Below are 22,038 nucleotides of genomic sequence, written 5' to 3' on the forward strand. Positions count from 1 at the left end.
ACTAGATCTTTGGTTTTGCTAGTAAGTTTAGTAGTATGTGGAACAGTAGTGAGTAGGACAATTTGCCTGTTTTGTGGTTCGTTTGTTTTGTTTTTTGTGTTTCTTTTCATGTTTATCTGACTTTGACATTGTGGCAATGCAGGCCTTATAGAATGACTTTGAAAAAGTTTTGTCCTTTGCCATTTGGTGAGATATTCTGTCAATGTTTGTTATTAAGTCTCCTCTGAATTTCTGATAGTTTCAATTAGTGAAATTATGATGGGCTTTTCTTTGTTGGAAGGCTTTTGTACATTGATTCAGTGTCCTCCCCAGATAGAGGTTTCGCCCAGTTTATTGTTCCTTCATTTCAATCTTTGAAATAGCATGTTTCTGGATATTTGATTGCTTGTTCTAGATCATTTGATTATTGGCATATAATTATTTATACTTACTTTTTTCTATGTTCTTACAAATCTACTATTTGATTATTGTTATTATTGCAACCAGTCGAATATTGATGTTTCTAGTTAATGCCATACTGAGCCTCCTCTTTATTCTATAGATTCTGTGCATTTCATATATTTGACACAGTTTTTAAAATAAATTATATTTTATTTGATAGTAATGTAGTGAGCACAGCTGTCTTTTGATTACTTGTTTCATAAAGTATCTTTTCCTTTAAGGTATAACCTATTGTCATCTTAGAGCTAAAGTGAATCTCTTCCACAGCGAAGTGCTTGATCCTATTGCTCTCCACTAACTTACAGTTTAATCTCCTTTTGGATAAGTATAACCTATACACAATTAAAGTAATGATTGATGGTACGGAAGTTCATATTTGTTTTTATTCCTAAAAACCTTATTAGCATAGAAATAATGTCATGGCAACTGACTGATCCACTAAAAACAAGATCACTAGATTTCCTGAAAACCATAACTGAAAAGTCAGATTCCCAGCCCCAACTCTATCCAGTTTTTGAAAGGTCCCCGTATGGTGAAATGAATGCAGAAGCTTCTGATAGAAGACATGAGTAGGGCTCAATGTCAATATTCATCCAAAAATGGGTAGTTAGGATGTCCTCTCAAACTAAAATGAGAAACAAAAATGCATAAACAGAATTTAATAATTCCATATGAATGATGATAAGAAAGTTATGAAATTACTATTAAGAAGAAATTAGCTATTATATATTGTTACTGGTTAAAGACCATTCCTTTCTTGTTTTCATGATTGCCTTATAATAATCCCTTTTATGAACAAAATTATTCAAATTATATGCTTTTGCTAAGTATTTACCAAACAACACAGAGTCAACATATTCGTATTCCCTATCCAGATAGAACAATAAAGCAAAGTAATAAAAGACTAACTTGTATCAAATGGAGACTAATGCAATAAATTCCTCCTCAATTTCAAGAAAATTTAAGATAGTAATATTACTAACAGATCTCTCTCTCTGTTTACATGATATGCCTACTTTTTCTTCAATATTCTTTATACTTAATAAAATTTTCAACCTTGATAACAAAAATTTAATTTATGCTTACCCTAAATAGCAACATATTCCCATTCTTATAGTCTATCATTTTTGAATATGAAGAAAGTATAACAATGTTTTTTGACTATAAAAATCAAATAGTGCCAATTTTGCTTATGTTTCCTTTCATTCAGTTTCAATTTTTCTTCTACAAAGCTTATAACTTAATTAAGATCTCCATTTTTCACAACATAAAAACTAAGTATTCCTTTGATCAAATCAGGATCAATATGATTTTGAATTCTTGAAATGACATAATATTGCATGACCAGTATGCAAGTAATCATTTCATTTGAAGATGATGGGAATTTCAGTTAAGGAACATAAAGTTAACATGAATGCTTTTAATTTGATAATAAATTAATCATGTTTCAATAACATGATATAAACCTGATTTTGAAAATACAAAATAAACTCTATTGATAATAATCATAGTATATGCCTTCCAGATCATTCTAGAACACAGAGGTCTTTATGGAGGTGTCGATTCAGCAATGGCATTTCCAGGTTTGAAATGTTGTATGGAATGAGCAGCATAGAGAAACATGCAAAGAAGTCCACACTGACATGGAACCTGCTAACTGGTTCCTGTATCAGTGACCGGGGATCTATTGAGAAACTTGGAAGAAAATCCCTGCTTCATTTCGGGTTCATTGTGACTTCTCTTTCTGATGGTGAGGTAACTTTCATCAATCATTCTATATTCCTGTTCAGACAATAAGTTGTGGTAAGATACATGCCAAAGTCACTTACGGACTGGCAGTGAAATATCGAATATTTCTGTTCAGGCCATCTAGGGTTTTCATATCTTCAGGAGTCAAGTGGAATTCAAAAACCTAACAGGAAAGCAAAATATTCTTTTATTATTTTACTGTTTTTTTATTTAAAATGTGGAAAATTTAAGAAATTACACAGGATTATGTAAAAATCATACATGAATATTTGAGACATTTCCAAACCTTAAAGACATCAAGGCAAAATGCATGCGATTGATAATTATCAACTAACACTAAGTAGAAATTCCTTCCCAGATATAGCTAATTTGAGCTGTACAAGACTACAGGTAAAAGGAAATCTAAAAGGAAGCTGAAGAAGCAGAACTGGCAAAGTACGGAGGAGAATCATGCATTTAGATTCTAGAAAAATACAGGAGAAAATTTTTGAAATTTATAATTTACCAAGTTGCATGATGGCATTTAGGTGTTTGCATTTCACCTATTAACATCTAGAATTTAATTCAAGGGAAAAAAAATCACCCAAGTGCTAGTAGCATCAGGTGCAAAGGACACTGCAACTCCATTGAAACTTAACATTGCCTGATGTAGTGACACCATGAAGACTAGAGGAATCGCCACTAATGAATAACACACAATAACAAATTCATATTTTGTGAGTTTTGTATTAGATTGTATAGGGATTCAGAAAAAGAGAATGAGAAATGCCAAAGGGTTAACATTAAAGGAATCTAGGAAATATATGATCATTATATACTTATTGAATATTTTTGTTTATATATCTTTTCTTTTATGTCTTTTTGTTCTTGTTACTTTTTTCATTTCAGAATAGCTTTAAAGTAACAAAACAGAAATTGTAGAGTTTTGCGTAGAGTTCCCATACCCCATACCCAAATTCTTCTACTACTGATATCAGCATATTGCTCAAAATCCATAAACCACACCACATTCGAATTCCCTGTTTTAATTCAAACTCTCCATATTCCTGTATCTCTTGAAGATTGTAATGGTCATTTTTTTAAATTCAACTCCCACACCCGATACAAAACATGCAGCATATGTTTTTTGGTACGTGACGTATTTCAGCTAACATGGTGTTCTACAGTATCAGATATTTTGCTGGAAATGATAGGATATGGTTGTGTATATACATCATATTTTTTGTATCAATTTACCTGATGAAAAAAATGAATGAATTCCATATCATGATTGCAATAAGAATGAAATACACAGAGAAGAAATACACAGAGATGCTCTTGGAGCCAGTATCTCTGATACAATGACTATGGTACTCAAAATGAACAGTTAGAAAATAACATCATAATTAGCACTTTTCTACCAATAAATCAGACTGTATATGAGTATAAATTCCTCATTAAAATGCCATCAAATATATTGAAATGTGTGAAAAGACTTCATACTTAAGTATAATTTGATGTCACATTTATTGAATAGAATCCTTGTAGTTGTCAGAAAATCAGGGTTTCCAAATTGATGATGGCCCCAATATATATTACTTAAGGTCAATAGCTGGAAGTTAAATTTGGTAATGAAAATTCTTATTCTATATTATCTTATTCTATATTACCAAACAGGCGTAGAGAATACTCAATGTATTCCTATATAAGATAATACAGGGTTGTTGTCATGCCAGAAGGTTAAATTAGCACTTGTGATACCACCTTGGATGGTTTGATTCTACTCCAGGTTCTCCACTAATGACCACACTTGCTACTAATGTGCATAGGAAGGCAGAAGAAGATGATCTAAGTAATTGGGCCAATGCCACCCATAGAAAAAAATTAAAACAAAAATAAAACCTTGATAGTGTTCCTAGTACTTATTGAATTGTCACTTTGACCTGGCTGATGCAATCATTTGTGGAATGAATCAGCAGATACCAGTCCTCCACCCCGCCTCTGTGTGTGTGTGTGTGTGTGTGTGTGTGTGTGTGTGTGTGTGTGTGAGTGAATGTGCTACTATAACTTCAAACTAAAAAATTTACATTTTTTTAAAAAAATAAGAGAATACAGGAGAAATTTTCCCAATCTCCACATTTTCCAACACACTCCTATTTGTTTAGGAAATGCATACACCCACCACACAGAATTCCATCTTTTTCTCACAAAGCACATAACTATATTTCAGTGAATATATACTGATCAGCAGAATTCAATAGAAATAGTAGTATATATCTGTTTCCAGAAGGCTTTGCAATTATCCACTGACTACCTTAGCACCCTGCCAGGGGGTGATACCAATCCGGATATTCTTGACTGAAAGACTGGAAACTAAATGAGGAGAATCGAAGTGGAACAGGGAGTAGCTCAACAAAATTCTTCATCAGAGCTCCAGATTGTTCAGAAAATGTATGAAAGAATCCATTAGAAACACAAAGACTACCAGCTGGAGCAGAAGTATTAGACATAGTCAGATGACCAAGGTTAATTTTCAAACTATAAAATTATGAGCTATGATTGAAGCTTTTTAAATCGAATGTCTACATTGGAGAGGTTATGCTTCATAAATTCTGTAGCTAATATATTTTGGTTTTCTTGTGTTTTAATGTTAAAAGCTGGTCTATTTAAATGAGTAAGACTTAAAAATGTACCAAGCTAAAGGCACAAATCAGAGGGAATAAATACAATCAGGCCACAAGCAGGGAGCTGAAATGAAAGTAGGGAAGCTGGGAAACGAACCAGTGCCCTAATGGGAACCCAGCACTTGCAAGGTGAGGACTTTAGCCTCTTGGCTGCAGTGCAGGGCCCAATGGAAGAAAAATCATAAATGAGCACAGAGAATAAACATTTAGGAAATCACAGGGACACTGAGATAGTGAATTGTATCTGGAAAGCTTGCAGAAAAACACACATATGAAATATGCTTTAGGAGCCTAGATGCCCACAGCCTTGCCCATTACCTGCATATTCTCTTTGATCCGCTTCTCACTGAAACTCTTGGCCAAGACCACAATTTCACGCTGGAGTAGGTATCGCAGGGAAATCTGGGCTGGACTTCGCTTGTATTTTTTTGCCAAGGCACAAAGAACTGGATCTTCTAAGAGAACTGGGGTGTCCGGATTCACCCTAGAAGGAAATGAAGCTAAATTGAATTTCTGAATGAGTGTATTTGTTTTATTGGGAGGTTTCCAGAACAGACTGTAGGACCTTCTCTGTATCAGTGCTTCTCCAGGGTGGGCTCAGGCCAGCAGCATCACTCTCATTTGAGGTTTTGCTAGAAATGTAAAGACTGCATTTGTACTATGTAAAGTTCAGAGTTAAATCCAGAAAACTGGTTAGGCTATGATCGTAAATGTTTCTACAACAAAAGTGTTTTAGGTAAACTTTGTGTTGCTTTCATTACCAGTTTTCATATCTTTGTGTCCCCAAAACACCATAGGCCACCAGAACAATGTCCTTGGACTTGCAGAAATCCAGCAGTTTGCTCTGGTTGAGATAAATGTGACATTCCACCTGTAGAGAAACAACATAGAAAAGTTTACAATTATTTGAGGTGCAAACATTTACATGAAAGATACAAGTTCAAAAATGAAAATAAATACAAAGAAAACCTAAGTAACCCAAAATAGAAATTGAAAATTTCAAAGCAAAGTATGATTTTAAAAGATATTAACACTTAAAACATTGAGAAGAAATCCCTCACGTAAATCAACATCCTGGGACTGATAATACATGTTTAACTTTTTTTCAATCTGAGAAATCATGTAAATTTTCACTTCTAGGAAAAGAAAATAACTGTTTAGATACTTGACATTGAATTGTACCAAAAGGTAAGTATATGTTCAAAGATTCATGAGGGAACGTCGAATGAGCAAAATAATTGGTTTGCTAGCAATATTACCAATGGTTGCATGTGGATTTCCGCATCATAGTGAATAATGAATAAAATCGAATTTGGTACACAAAATGAATAAAAATGCATGTTGATAGTAATAGATATATGTATATATAGAGAGAAAGCGAGAAAGCAAAACTTATCTGATGGTGATTGTGACATTAAAGGTTTTGGGGCCTGGAGCGATAGCATAGTGGTTAAAGTCCTTGCCTTGTAGAGGCAGGATCCCATATGGTCACTGGTTCTAATCCTGGAGGCGCTGCTTCCCATCTAGCCTCCTGGTTGTGGCCTGGGACAGCAGTTGAGGATGGCCCAAAGCTTTGGGATCCTGTACCCGAGTAGGGGACCTGGAAGAGCTCCTAGCTCCTGGCTTCAGATTGGCTTAGCTCCAGCTATTGTGGTCACTTGGGGAATGAACCATCAGACAGAAGATCTTTCGCTCTGTCTCTCCTTCTCTCTGTATATCCACCTTTCTAATAAAAGTATATAAATCTTTAAAAATAAATAATTGTTTTTTAAAAAAACATTGCTAATTAAATGTATGGCATATATGTTTGCTCTATCATACAAGAATAGGTATGGGATATCTTGGCTATATTTTTACATTAAATGTCATATAGCAAAGTAGAAAGAATAGTTAAAAATGAAGATCAGTATTGATAAATTCTAATAAAATAATCAATCCAGGCGAAAATATAACAAATACTAGACTATGACTTAAAAATAAATCATATAATACATTTTTCCCATGACATCTAACACTCAAAAGATTACTAATGGAGCCAGCATGCTGGCATTGCAGGATAATCCTCTCTGCCTCCATATACTGGCATACCATATGGGCATAGCTGCTCTACTTCTGATCCCGCTCTCTTCTTGCGGCCTGGGAAGGCAGCAGAGGAATACCCAAGACTGGACCATCGCATGCATTTGGGAACCCAGGAAGAAGTTCTTGGCTACCAACTTCAGATGAGCTCAGCTGTGACCACTGTAGCCATCTGGAATGGATGTACCCCCCGCCCCCCGCCACCTTTATAAGAATAAAATCTTGAAATAAAAGTAAATAAGTCTTTAAAATATATATATATTTTTAAAATATTTATAAAATATTTATAAAATATTTATAAATATATTTATAAAATATATATATATATATATATCGGAGGACAACTGACCAGATCTGTAGAAATACAATTGATTAAAGAAAGGACATTTGAAATCCTTGCTAGTGTGGAGCCAGAGCCAGTTGTAATTCTGCCGGGAAGGCTCCAGGAACAGTTAATATGGAAATGAACAGGAAGAGACTCCCTAGTTCAAGTTTAGATAGATCAAAGAGAGGTGCTTCCTCTGCAAGGCAGGGTAACAGGAACTAACAGACTGAAGAAAGGAATCTGTTAGATGAACAAATCCATTAAGAGACTTCCACTTGCTGTTGAAGTGTAAATTCCTCAAACCCCTCTTCCCTCATGCTTATATGATCACCTGTCTTTAAAAAGTTTGATGCTGTTAATAAACTTTGCTATTGACCATCAGCCAGTAGCCCACCCATGTTATTCTTGGCTCTTTGCACTAAGTCCATCTCTGCTGAACAGTGAAAATACATATAGTAATAACTGCAGTGGTGAGGGAACATAATGCTCAGAAAGAAGAGATATGATTATGACTAGGTTAATTAAGTGACCAAAAAAAGCTAGTTGTGTCCTAGTGGGTTAGGCTACCAACTTTGACTGACTTCAACATCCTTCATCTGAGCCCAGATTTGAGCCTTTGCTTCTGATCCCTATCTCTGCTCTGTCCCTAGAAAAGCAGCAGAAGAGGGCTGAACAATCTGTGCCCTGCCACTCAAATGGGGGACCTGCATGGAAATCCAGATTTTTTGCTTTCAGCTAGGCCCAGCCACAGGTATTGGGATGAACCAATATATGCCAGTTTCCTATATGAATACAATGGTCATTTTGGGGTATGATTGTCATCTTAACCCTTGTATATATGCCTGCAGGGTCTTCCTGGCAGATTCCTCCAGTACCCTATTGCTGGAGGGGATGAACCTTTTGTCCGCCATCCAGCCTCCTGGCATGCGAGAGACAGACAAAACGCAACATGGATTCCGTCTAAGCAGTTCTGGTTTATTTTGGAAATTCAGTTTCTTATATAGGGTAGCAAATAGTGTCAGGCAAGGAATCCCAGGAATTCCAAAGGGGATAAACTAGTAGCCCATTGTCATCAGCATGACTGCAGAAGCCACCTCCTATTGCCCAGGGGTAGGTGAGCAAAATGACCCTGGCCAATCAGTCTTTCTTTGAAACAACATGACCCCTACCCTCCTTCACGCCCAGAGCTCTGTCCTTGGCCGCCATGTTGCTCACCACATGTTAACACAGTGACCTTGACTGTTAGTCACCATCTTGTATCAGTGACCCATTCGCCCTTCAAGCCCCACATACATCCATAGCACTGTCTTCTTCCAACTTATGCTTGTTTAACATTATGATTAGTGGGGAAATAAGCCTGTGACCACACAGTGGATAAATATTTTATCTTTTCAAAAACTGATGAAGAGAGGGGAAAGAGGGAAGAGGATCTTTGATAAGTGCAGGAGAATGAGGGCAATATGAGACTGTCTTACTAGAACTATACCTAGCATCTGCAGTAAATGCATGATTTAGTGGCTAGGAGAAAAAGTGCTTCCTAACCTCCAGAACAGAAAAGTGACACAAAAAAGAAGATAACTGGAAGAACAGTATTCCTGATTAAAATAGATTCAAACGTCTTCAACAAGATACTAGCTAGTTTATTCTAATAAAACATCAGAAATATAATTTACCTGGATCAGATGGGATTTATCCCTGCTTTGTAAAGATAGTTCAACATGCCCAAATCAATAAGTGCGATACATCCCATTAAGGAGTTGTAAAAGTCATATGATCATCTAAGTAGATAGAGAGAAAACATTTGAAAAAATGCAACACCCTTTTTATGGTAAAGAACTTAAGTAACTTGGGTATAGAAGGAACATTACTCAGAGTAATCAAGACAAACTGTGACCAACCCATAGTCAACGTAATCGATGAGGAAAAGTTGGAGGGTTTTCCACCAAGTCCCAGAACTAGACAAGGACATGGCTTTTCCATGTGGTCCTGATAGTTTTAGCCAAAGTCGTTAACCAAGAAATGGAAATTGGAATATAAACTGCAAACGAGACAGTAAACTTATCCTTGTTTGCAGCTGATGTGATTTGCTAATTATTGGAACCAAGAGACTTTAACAGACTCATAAGGAGTTTGCTGAAATTGCAGGATATAAAATCAGCACACAAAAATCAGTAGCCTTTTTCTCTATATTAGCAGAAAATTTAAATATAAAAAGAAAAATAGCATATTTAAATTGGTAAAAACAATTTTTTAATGATTCCCAATGAGGTTCAACTTACGAAACACAATTTTATGAAGACAATTTTCTGTCAAAAATGTTCAATCTTAAACTAATAAGAGATTCAGGCCTGAATTCTAAAGGAAAGATTGGAATGGAAAATGACTACTTGTTATTATCAGAAAATAATATCGGACATTCAGAATACAAACAAAATCAGTTTGCATATCATCAGGATTGTGGGGAGAAATTGATTAGGAATCTTTGAGAAAAGAGATTGATAGCCAGAAATTTGGCCTAAAGGTTAAGTCATTTGAGTCCCATGTCAGAGTTTCTGAGTTCCCAAAGCCAACTTTTAATTCTAAATTACTGCCAGTGTAGACATTGAGAAGCAACAGGTAATGACCCAGGTGGTTAGATCCTCACCACATACATGGGAGATTTCACTTTGCTTGCCAGCTCCTTGTGTTAGCCCAGTCCAACCTGGCTATTCCAAGTACTTTAAGTAGTAATGCAGTGGATGAAGCAGAATGAAATGCTTGATAATGGGAATGTAATTTTGATGCAAAACTTTTCATTCCTAGATACTTCGGACATCTGTAATAATAGCAATTTCTCCAATACACTCAAATATTTTTACATACAATTGGTAGCATGTCAAAATAACAGCAATTTGGGCCCAGCACCATGGCCTAGTGGCTAAAGTCCTCACCTTGAACACGCCAGAATCCTATATGGTCACCAGTTCTAATCCCGGCAGCTCCATTTCCCATCCAGCTCCCTGCTTGTGACCTGGGAAAGCAGTTCAGGATGGCCCAAAGCTTTGGGACCCTGCACCTGCATGGGAGACCTGGAAGAGATTCCTGGTTCCCAGCTTCAATTCGGCACAGCACCAGCCACTGTGGACACTTGGGGAATGAATCATCGGACGGAAGATCTTCCTCTCTGTCTCTCCTCCTGTCTGTATATCTTACTTTGTAATAAAAATAAATAAATCTTTATTTAAAAATCAGCAATTTTGTCTATAGATGGGAAAAGATGACTTTTCTAAATATTACATCAAAAGTTCAGATTATTTGGAAGCTTTTCTAAAAATAGAGGGATAGTAATATGAGAAATATTTAATATATCTTGCAATCATCGTGCTCTATATTAAATAGAAAATTTGTAAGTTTTCTAAGTTGTATTTTTTTTTCTAATTTAAAATCCCTGTATCAATACTACTAGTTTTTAAAAAACTATAGCAAAGAATCGATTACAGAATACTTGTGTTTCCTCAGCTACTTGACCACATAAAATAGGAAGCAGGCTTAGGTATAGGTGGGCACTTTCTCTAATAAGTAGAGAAAGTCTAACTCTACTAAAAGTTCTCAGCAATGATTTAATTCATCACTTGTATCACCAGAAACAGGTAACTTTTTTTGTCTACCATGCATGACTGCCTTAGTTTCTACTTACCTCTTCACGGAACTGTGACTATGGTTCAGATACCTAAAGGCAGGTCTCAAGAGAAAGGACTCAGGCATCCAGACTGCATATGAATCATCATGACCTATCTAATTTACCATCTTCCTTAAACACAATTCCCTTCATATCCATGCTCTCACCTTTAAACTCTGATCATCCTTGGTAACTCAAGCGTGAGCCCACCTTCCCTATGTGACACATTAACAACTGCTGCCTTCCTTAACCACTTTGCCTCCATGGATTATTACAATGAATTCAGATCTAAAGCCCTCCCAATTGTTCCATATAGGATTTTATCATTCACAGAACCAAGGGAAGGTCCTATAGTTCTTTTCTAAACAGAAACAATACTCTTAGAAACTCACAGTCCACAAAGGCATAAATAAAATGGGAGTAGAAATGAACATCTACCACTAGAACAGGAATCACAGAATGAAGAAAAGGATACAAGGCTAAAGGGCCTTACCTGGTTGCAAACAGGTTTGTATTTGAGCCCTGGCTTGTTCAGGATCATCTCCAGCTGTCTGCGGTTAAAGTTAGAGACCCCAATGGACTTGGCCAACCCTGCATCCTTACATTTTTCCATGGCCTGTGGAAGAATGGTTGCAAAACTGTATTATTTACAGATACAAATGCTAAGTATTATTATTAGGAGCACCTTTGAAGAATCGCAGTTAAGATAATTAACACTGAATATTCTGATAAGGAAAAAATAGCATGAGAGAGAGAGAGGAAAAATGTAAATACTGTAAGGGGATATATATATTATATCATGTATATAAATATTAAATATAATATGTAATTCATTATATTATATATGCTAATGTTTATTTTATATATACATATGAATTATATATTTATATATGTTAATATATCCACCTTACAAAACTGAAGAGAATAGTGCAGATAGAGCAGAAAAATTACTTTTTATGTCATTTTTCCATTTCTTCTGATTATAGTCCATTAATATATTACTTGCGTGCTCTCTCTCTCTCTTTCCCTTCTTCCCCGCCCACACAAACAGCCTCCATCCAAATCAGAAATGTCTGCATCTAAAGCTGTGACTCCCACATTCATAGAGGTGAGATAACCTGACTCTCTGTAAGCTTGCTTTTCTGTGGCATCTCCAGGAACTCACCTCCCATGTGGTACAGAGATCCACGGTGTCATATAATACTTTTCCATCTTCACCTTTTGGCAATAGTTGTTCACCTGGCTAGAGAAGAAGTCATTAAAACAGTGATTAAAAATTGAGGTTTATACTCATAATATGCTCTTAGACAAATATCTAGGGCAAAACAATAAACCTTTGTAAAGTCGATGCAACAACATCCTCTATGAACACATTTAAAAATATTTTCCATGGTGAATTTCAAGGAACATACTTTGGGGGCAGATTTCCTCTATTTCCTCTTCTGTATATATGTGTGTGTATATATACACAGAGAAGGAATACTATATATATATTATATATACTATATATTATGTACTATATAGTATATTATGTACTATATTACATAATACACTATATATTATGTAATTACTATGTATTGCATATATATGTACTATTTCCAATAGTGTCTCCTAGTTGATCTATTTTATTTTGAATAGTTCTAGACTTTCATCTAAAAGTGTTTGCACTAGAAAAATTAGAAGTTATACAGCTTTGATCTCCAGGTACAATAGATTGCAATCTTGACCAAGTCTAAAAAGCAAGATCAATGCATATGGAAAGCCATTCAGTTGGGACAGATGTAGCTAGGGTGTGACTAGCACTACTCCTCGGTTAGCGAGGCTGTGAGGACTTCCTGGCTGCATGGCAAGGCCTGGCAGAATATCTCTGGTCACTTCATTGCTCACCCCATTTTATGGACACTCGATCAACTCTCTGATATTTCATAATTCTCCTGAGGGTGTTGTTTTTCTTCAAATGTGAAGTGATCCCTGTAACTGGTATAACATCCCAAGCAGATCAATCATGTTATGATAAAAACATCATTAGCAACGTAAGGCAATGACACACAACTAAAAGCATACAATAGTACATTGAGCCCACAATGTCCCAAAGCATCCTGTTATGTGCCCACCTTTGTCCTGGAGTTTAGTTAAGAAATGGCTTGATAATATCTTGGAACAGATGGCAATCATTGAGGTACAAAGAGTTTGTTTACCGTGCAGCCACAAACTGTTACATCATTTGAAATGACGCATTTTGGTTTCTCACACAGAGAGCAGAAAGTATATGGGGCTTCTTCTAAAAGGAGACGAATGGGAATCCCCAAAGAAAAATGGTTTTAAAATTTTACCTTATGTTTGCACTTATATTTAGGGAAAAAAAAAACAGTTTAAAAAGGTAAAAGAAGTTTCTTATAAAAGTCCTCTGTTCACAGAAAGGCTGAGTTGCCCTGATCCCTTTCACTGCCCTTTAACAAAAAAACAAAAAATAATTGATTCAGTACTAGATGAAGGTGGTGGTAATTAGTATATGACTAAGTAAAAATGAAGCAGTTGGATGTTGTGCAAAAGCCTGTGATGATCTGTGCATAAATAAATAAGGTAACTTTCTTGAGCTGTCCTTTATGAGCATCATGCTTTAGTGGTCCACATTGCCTCTTTCTTGTCTTCTAACCAATCCATGCATCCTTTGCAAGCTCTCAGGTGAGTGGGAGAGTGTCTCTGGCAAATGTTCTCCCAAAACACGTGTTATTCCAAGGACAAGTACTTGACATAATCATGGCCTTAAAAGATTGATTTTCATGCTGCAACCTGCAAATATGCCAAGTACTAGTGACAATGAGCATTGAATGACCTCAACATCACATTTGCCACCAATTTAAAGGATTTAGCCAGAAGTCCAGCACATTTGTGGCAATGAGGAAGTAAGAAATTGACAGAAACAAAGTCATTTTCTGAAGATTATATTAAACTAATACATCTATCAGTGTTTTAGACTCATTCACTACTTATTCCATTTAGATATTTCTATAAGTTCTCTTGAGTAATTTCTGTAACTTACAAGAATATGTGTTTATACATTTATATAGGCCTAATTTAAGCATTCCTAAAAATAAAGATCTATACTTAAAGTAATACATGCCAATAACTGATGTGAAATAGGTTTGTTCATGCAAATTACCAACCTTCAAAGGCATTGGAAAATGAATAACGTAGAGATCAACATAATCCAGTTGAAGTTTTCTCAATGTATCTTCCAAGACTGGTCGAACAAGCTCTGGTTGATGGAAGGTGCACCAAAGCTGTCAAGATTGATAATTGAAACTTGTTTTGGAATAATGCATTAATAAATGAATTGATTTGCTTTAGCTAATATTGACATGATTCTACTAGTTTGATATGATCAACACAAGGAAAAATATTTCATTCTATATTGTGTATTCCTTAATGTGAGCTGCTAAAGTAAAATCACAGTGCATACACTTGGTTTTTACTGAACAGTGGAAATATCGCTTAAGAGATTCATGCTCGCTTCGGCAGCACATATACTAAAAATAAGAGATTGAAAAATATTAGCTGTTTACAAAGTTAAAGTCAAATTCTTCCTTCTTTTGCTGAATAAGAAAAAACAAATCATCAATATCATTTTCACAGCTAAGGGAAAATAATTTTGAACATTTGAATGGGTTTTACATAATTACAGAGTACTTAAAAATATCATGCTTAACATCCAAAGACGTCTCTAAAAGACCTGTCTTTTAAATTTTTAAAAATTGTACACAATGATTAGAAACCTATAATGGATATGGACATAATAAATCCATAAGAATAATTAAAGTTAATCAATAAAGAAAATTTAACCAAAAACTATTAAGCCAACTACATAGCTGTTTCATATATCATATTTAACTAACATATACTTGGATACTATATGTAAACCACCTTTGAAGTATAGAATATCTCTTTTCTTTGCACAATTCCTTCCGCAATCTTGCTTCTGATTGCCAGTCCAACCTCCTCTTCAATGCTGTATGTATAAGCTGAATCAAAATGCCGGAAACCAGCATCGATAGCTAATTTGGTGGCCTCCAAAGACTCAATTTTAGGAACCTAAGGGAGCAATCAAAAACTGTTTGTAGAGTTACATGTATGAGAGATACCTAGTGCAGTGCTAGTAACCTTCCCAAGAATCAATTTTTACTCAAATTTTGGATTACTTCTGAATTAGAGATCAAAGATCAACTCCAGGTAGTCTGGGTTATTTTCAAATCAAATATAAGGGCCAATAGTTCAATGAACCTTCCTAGATCTAGGTAATAACTTGGATCAATCACTAGTTACTTCCAGTCCTAGAGTTTGAGAAGTTTTCAGGCCATTATTATTAATATACTAAGATTACAAGATAAAACTAGCAGAGGCGAAATGAGCACATGTGCATGGAATGAAATACGGAAGAAATAAGACATAAGCCTCTGTGAGCTCCATTGCAGTGAAGTCATCCAGAACACAGCAAATTCTACCTATATAAAATATGATGCACCAGAAAATAGGTCTAAAAGTAAATACTGAGATTTATTTGCTAAAACACTCACTGGAGACAGGTTTGACAGACTTGCTGCATTACTGACAATACCTCTATCCATCTGAAAGCAGTTACTCTTTACTCCATTTCTAAAAGGTGTTTAGATACAGTCACGTTGTTATCGGATACAGAAACAATAAAACAATTAATGCTGGCAAGGATATCGGAAAAAATTTATCCTCATCTGTAGTTGATGGGAATGAAAATTAGTACATTCATGAAAGACAGCATGGAGATTTTTCAGAAACCTAAAAATTGACCTACCATGTGACTCAGCCATCCCTCTCTAGGAAATTTACCTAAGTGAAATGAGATCAACACATAAGACGGCTGTTTGTATCCCCATTCTTACTGCCTCTCAATTCACAGCAGCTAAATTATGGAATTAACCCAGCTGTTCATCCATGGTACACTGGGTTAATAAGGAAAATGTGGTATACATACACTATGGAATACTACTTGGCAATAAGAATTTAATCTTATCTTATGCAGCAAAATCAGTGCAATTGGAGATCAATAGGCTTCATGTCCATGAAAATTTGAAAGTGTATTTGTTAAAGGAAAAGAAGAAAATTAAACGTTGCAATGTTTACTATAGGAATTTTATAAATCAGTTGCTTTTAATGAAATACAAATGAGACACATATTTTGTGATACTGTCGTCCTAACCTAGGTGTTGGGGCACATAGTACTCTCACACAGTATTAAAACTAGTATTAAAAGTAATGATCTAATGATGCCTCGCAGGATTCATCTCTGCCATGACTTTGAAAATAACCAAGTCTTGCAATATGTCCTCAAAATTGCCTTTTAAAAACGTTCTTTCTATCATAGATTTGGAAAAATAAAGTTACCAATGTTAACATCTTTAGTCCAGTGTTACACAATTTTATCTTCTATAAATATTAATCCCAAAAGATAGCTTCCAGACCAAGATACATTATCCATTGTAATGATTTTCATTTCACAGAGCCACATATAAAATTTTTGCTAAATATGGTGTGCATTAGTAGGACCAGCAATTTGGATATTATTAGGTTCCAACTGTCTTGTTGGACTCCAAATATTCTCTAAAATGTTACGTTTTTTTTTTTTTTTGGTATTTTCCCAGTTACAACAGTTATATTTGAGATGATCTACTTAAGGACAGCTGCTTATGCTGTTATTTTCAAGGTTGTATTCCATTAACATTCAGGCAAATTAATTCCAATAATTTCAGCAACAAAGATTCAGAGCAAATTTGTTTGCTTGGAAGGAAAAATTAAGTCTTCAATCATAAAATGAACATAGGAAATATTTCACTTGCTTTCAACCTTAAAAAAAAGACTCTTAATTTGATTTTTATTTTTTATACCACAATTGAAAAATATTTTTAAAAAGAGAGAAACATCCAATGACCAGAAAAATTAGTAGCTGATTATGAGATCAGAACCAGATGCAGAACTGGCTAAGTACCCTTTGTGTTGTGCCTCTCGCTGGTACAACTTACAAGTATGCTCCATCCCCAGCCCTGCTCAGAGACACACTGAAAAATGAAAACTTAAAACAAGAAACTAAGTCACTAAAACCTCTTCTATTTATTTGTTAACCTTCAATTCCACAAACATAATTCTCACCTCCCATTTTCTAGCAGTACCAAATCCCAGTGCAGGCATGAGGTTGCCATCATTTAGTTTCACACAATAGGTCTTGTGGTCCATTGTTGGTTATTCTTCTGGTTAACCACACTATTTTCTGCCTTTTCAGTCAGGGCTACCAAACACACTGCTTTATTTTTTGACTTTTAAAACGTATGCAAATTTTGATTTAATTATTAACCAATGACTAGAGAGACACTTGGTATTAAAGCAAATTAAATATTGCGGAACCAATATTTAATTGAACCAGCTCAAAATTTAGTTGAACCAACTCAATTATTTTACATGAAAGTAAATTGTTCAACAAATAACTTCCTAGCGATCAGGAAAACATGTTTTAATGAATTGCTTTTTATAATGTAATACCAATTATGGTAAATTATTATTGAAGTAATTACAGGCCATTTGCTACACCAAAAATTATGGATAGTCCTCATTTTGTTTTAATTTTCATATTTTTGTCATAAAGGTCATAGAATATTTAAACCATCCAACTACATAGCTTATGTTACACATTCAAACACACATTAGAATTAGCAATATGACTGAAGAGACCATGTTCTTTTCTTTCTTTTTTTTAAAGATTTATTTTATTTTTATTGAAAAGGCAGATGTACAGAGAGGAGAGACAGAGAGGCAGATCTTCCCTCCAATGATTCACTCCCCCAGTGAGCGCAACGGCCGATACTATGCCGATCCGAAGCCAGGAGCCTTTTCCAGGTCTCCCACACGGGTGCAGGGTCCCAAAGCCTTGGGCCGTCCTCGACTGCTTTCCCGGGCCACAGGCAGGGAGCTGGAAGGGAAGCGGGGCTGCCAGGATAGAACGGCGCCCATATGGGATCCCTGGCATGCAAGATGAGGACCTTAACCACTGCGCCATCGCGCCGGGCCAGACCATTTTCAATTGATAAAAACAGATTGCATTTTATTATCTTGCAGCACTATGTTTACCATGGGTGCAATGTTACCAATACGTTGATTCATAAACATGTACAGCTAGAGCTCTGAAAATCTTAATAAAGTGGAATTTCTCAGGAAACACCAAACAACCTAAACCCTACACAGGAGTAGGCTTTTGGTTCAACAGTTGTGACTATTATGCCCACATCTCATATTGGAGAGCCTAATTCCAGGCCAGAAGCTTCCTTGTTCAATTCAGCTTCTCGCTTATGTGTATCCTGGGAAGAAGGAGGTACCCATATGGAAGACTCCTAGGAATATATCCGTAAGAAAATTAAAAAGTATATAAAACAGTCACTTTCAGTAACATATTGGTAGCAGCTGAATTCACAATGACATAAGTGAAATCTCCCACTCATTCATCTGTACACAAATGTAAATTAATTTGTATTTATACCACATTTGCTACAATTTTTTTAAAGATTTATTTTATTTTTATTGCAAAGGCAGATATACAGAGAGGAGGAGAAACAGAGAGAAAGATCTTCCATCCAATGCTTACTCCGCAAGCGGCTGCAACAGGTGGAGCTGAGCCAAACAGAAGCCAGGAGCCTGGCACAGTCCATTGCCCCGATCACCTGGTGGTTGCAATTGCTGGGTTGCTTCTGTTTTCAGCCCCAACTTCCACTGGAACCAATGGGTGTTGCAGTCCAGCCTGGTGCTGCCCAGCACATACTCGGCCCTCACATAAACCAGTGGGAGCTGCAGCCTAGTCAGAGTGACCCACAATAACCCCCACCAGGCACACCCCCTACCCTGGTTTGCCAGTATGTGTAGCAGTCTAGTCCAGTCTGTCCCACATCCCATTTGTCTCTCGTACATGTCGATGGGTATTGAAGCTTAGTTCCATCCAACCAGCTCCACTATTCAGCCCTCACGGATGTTGTTGAGTGCCCCTCTGCCTAGCCACCCCAGCCCCTGTTCTAGTTTTCATGCCCTTCCACTGGAGTGGTAACCCAAGAGGGAGGAGCCCACTATTTCCCTCCCAGATGTCTAACCCACTCCCGGATTATGCACTCTTCAGGTGGTTCTGGCATTTGACTAGGCAAAGTTAGCCCCCAGTGCCAGCTTCTGCCAGCTGATGCTGTGGCTAAGCCCAAACAACCTTCACCCACTCTAATTTTGTTTGCACCAGTAGGAATAATCAGCCCAGCCTGGATTTTCCCTAATCTAGTCCACATGAGGCACACAGGTGTTGTAATCCTGCTTGGTCTGTTCTGCCCCTACCCCAGCTCATGCTCTCCAGTGGGAGTAGCTGTCTAGCAAAGGAACCCTCCCTATAACCCTGCTGGTTTCTGCTCCCCTCCTTCTTCCCTGGTTCTCACACATGCTGGATGGGTACTGTGGTCACTTCTGGCCCAGGCAACCTCACCTTGGCATTCTGTATTGTGCATTGGTTTTTGTCACAACCAAACCCGGCTCAACCCACACTGTTCTGGTGTCTGTGTTTGCCAGTGGATGATGTAAACAGATTCAGCCTGGTCTGGCCCTGACCCATGCCAAATATAGGCCAGTGGGTAACTTTCCATAGCCTGTTCTGGGCTGTTTCCTATCATGCTTCTTGCGCTTACCTGCCGGGTCTGTGTCCTGCCAGAGGAGTTGCCCAGGCTCCTCCATCAGAACCTCTCCCAATGCCAGATTTTGCGCATGCCAGTGGGTCCATGAGCCAGACCTAGTCAGTTCATGTCCTGTCCTAGCAGAAACAGTGGCTCTTCCTAACTGGCCTTCAACCCAAAATGGTGTTTGCTGTTGGATGTTTCAGCCCAGCCATGGCTCACACATGGCACATATGGCTCACATATGGTTCAGTAAGGCCTGAGACCTTGCCTAGTCCATCCCACATCTACCCTGGTCCTCCGGGACACCAGACAGTGTTGGACTCTGGCTTGGTTTGGTGATCCAATCCCAGTCCACATTTGTGCCAAGGGAAACTACAACCGTGTCCCATTCAAAATGCAACCCCCATTCCAGCCTTCAGGCCCCTTGGTGGGAACCTCAACCAAGATAGGATTGTCCCCTTAGCTCCCCAACTGGGCCTGTTCAAAGCCATAGATCACCCGCATGCCAGTGGTTGCTCTGACTCAGCTTGGCACAGCCCCTCACCTGTCCCGACCTCTGCCTTAGACACTGTTGCTTAGAGTCCCTGACTCATGCAGACCAGTAGGTACAAGAGCCTTGCTCAGCATGACCTGTGCTCCCTCCTGGTTTCTAGTTTTGCTTGTAGGCCAAGGCTTGCTCTGTCCTGCCTAATACATCCCGTTCGATTACCAATTGACACAATGGCCAGCCATTGTAGCTACTTTGCCCAGCTTGTCCAACCCCCAGGTCTGGACCACATGTTCACCAGTGGGATCTACGATTCACCAAGGGAGTTTTCCAAGTTCCTTCACTTGATCCACTCCCAGACCCAGTTCTCATACATGTCATTGGGTTTTAGGCCAGTGCCCAGTGCAGTCTGGCCTTCCATTTGGCCATGTATAAGCTGGTGAATGTTGCAGACCAGCCCACCCCACACCCTATTCAGGATGCACATTTGGGTGCTGCCCTGATCAGTCCAGACTATTGGGAGTTCCTTTACCTGTAGTTGATGATATGCGCCTTAGTCACACCTAGCTTATTCCATCACCCTCCATCTCTTGAGCTAACCAGTGGGGCTAGAATTTCCACATGGTTTGACCCACGCATCCCTCACAGAATCTGCCCCTGGTTATGGTTCTAGTGCTAGTTAATGTAATGGCCCTGTATGGACCTTTTTCCTGATCCATCATCATTTCAGGTAACAGGGTATGATTCTGCTGGACCATCCCTGAGCCTTAGCTTTTGCATGAACTGGTGCTAAGCATTGTCCAGTGATTACAAGTTTTTCAAAGGAAGAATTACTGTCATTGGGAATCTTTAGGATTGACTCACATCCCAGAAGCACAGTGGGTTCAACCTGGAGCTACCTAAGCAGCAATTCAAAGAACCAAATACCTAGAGCTCCTTAGCCGGGCAGCCAGCAAGCAGAGCCTGAAGCCAAATGGTGCACTGGCCACCCAGGGAGAGCTTACCATGTGCACATGGTGGCTGTAGTCTGGGATCCAGGCATGAGGCACCCATCCTGAGACCCATCAGCCGCCAGGAGGCTGCTGGAAATTTGAGAATGAGTAAAATATCAAATGTAAGATCGCTTTCTCTCCATTTAAAATGCAAATTTACAAATTAGTATAAACTTTATAACATGCTGTGAGTTTGGCTACTTAAATTGTTGATGTTATGTTGTGGCTTTTCATTAGACAGGATGATATTCTGCCAGCTTTGCTTTCAGATCAGAGATGGTCTCCCCAAGAAACTGTTGAATTTGTCTGAATGATAAAAGCCTAGACTCTATGCATGGTACATGCTCACAATGAAAGAATCATGACTGGATTTGAATTGTACTACTGCAACAAGATGGAGGAATCCACCATGGTCAGAGGGCTTAGGGAGGGGTTGGGGGAATCCCAGAGCCTATGAAACTGTGTCATAAAATGAAATAAAACAAATATTCATGATGACACTAACAATAAAATAGTTATAATCAGACAAGTCACATTCATCAACACAAAGGCACTGGTAAATAAGTTATGTAGATGTCAGAACAATCCAATTACATTTGTTTCAGTGACTTTTCCAAGACTGATTAAATTAGCTTTGATTGATAGACAGTGGATCAAGCTGAGGAAAATGGAATTTGAAATTAATACTTAGGCAGCTTTGGTTTGCTTCAAATATTGTACATTTTTCTACAAACAGCTGCAGCTGAAAATGTTCTTCTCGTATTTGTATTTCCCATTTATCTGACCTTCCTATATACAGTAATCTCTGAAGATCCACATGGGATATATTCTAAACACCCTCCTGACCAGTTTTTACCAAAATTCTTAGATAATAATAAGTCTACTATAGGTTTTTTTTTTAAATTGTATTTTGACAATCGTTAC

The 22,038-nt window shown here is 37.4% G+C and overlaps 2 protein-coding genes across 1 annotated transcript; both read right to left on the reverse strand.

The window, feature by feature from the left end:
* LOC121148045 (prostaglandin-E(2) 9-reductase-like) overlaps window positions 1-22,038 on the reverse strand; it is a 296,739-nt gene that overhangs the window by 146,006 nt on the left and 128,695 nt on the right.
* On the reverse strand, window positions 946-17,250 carry LOC121148052 (aldo-keto reductase family 1 member C1-like). The gene is made up of 9 exons (XM_040968036.1): window positions 17,096-17,250; window positions 14,840-15,007; window positions 14,083-14,199; window positions 12,081-12,158; window positions 11,409-11,531; window positions 5,615-5,724; window positions 5,172-5,337; window positions 2,271-2,353; window positions 946-1,066 (listed from the first exon to the last, which is right to left on the reverse strand). The coding sequence occupies exons 1-9, from the start codon at window positions 17,177-17,179 to the stop codon at window positions 1,024-1,026; spliced, it is 972 nt and encodes a 323-aa protein (XP_040823970.1). The 5' UTR covers window positions 17,180-17,250; the 3' UTR covers window positions 946-1,023.

Source organism: Ochotona curzoniae, unplaced genomic scaffold (assembly GCF_017591425.1).
Source record: "Ochotona curzoniae isolate NIBS_2020 unplaced genomic scaffold, NIBS_Ocur_1.0 scaffold_4683, whole genome shotgun sequence".
NCBI lineage: Eukaryota > Metazoa > Chordata > Mammalia > Lagomorpha > Ochotonidae > Ochotona > Ochotona curzoniae.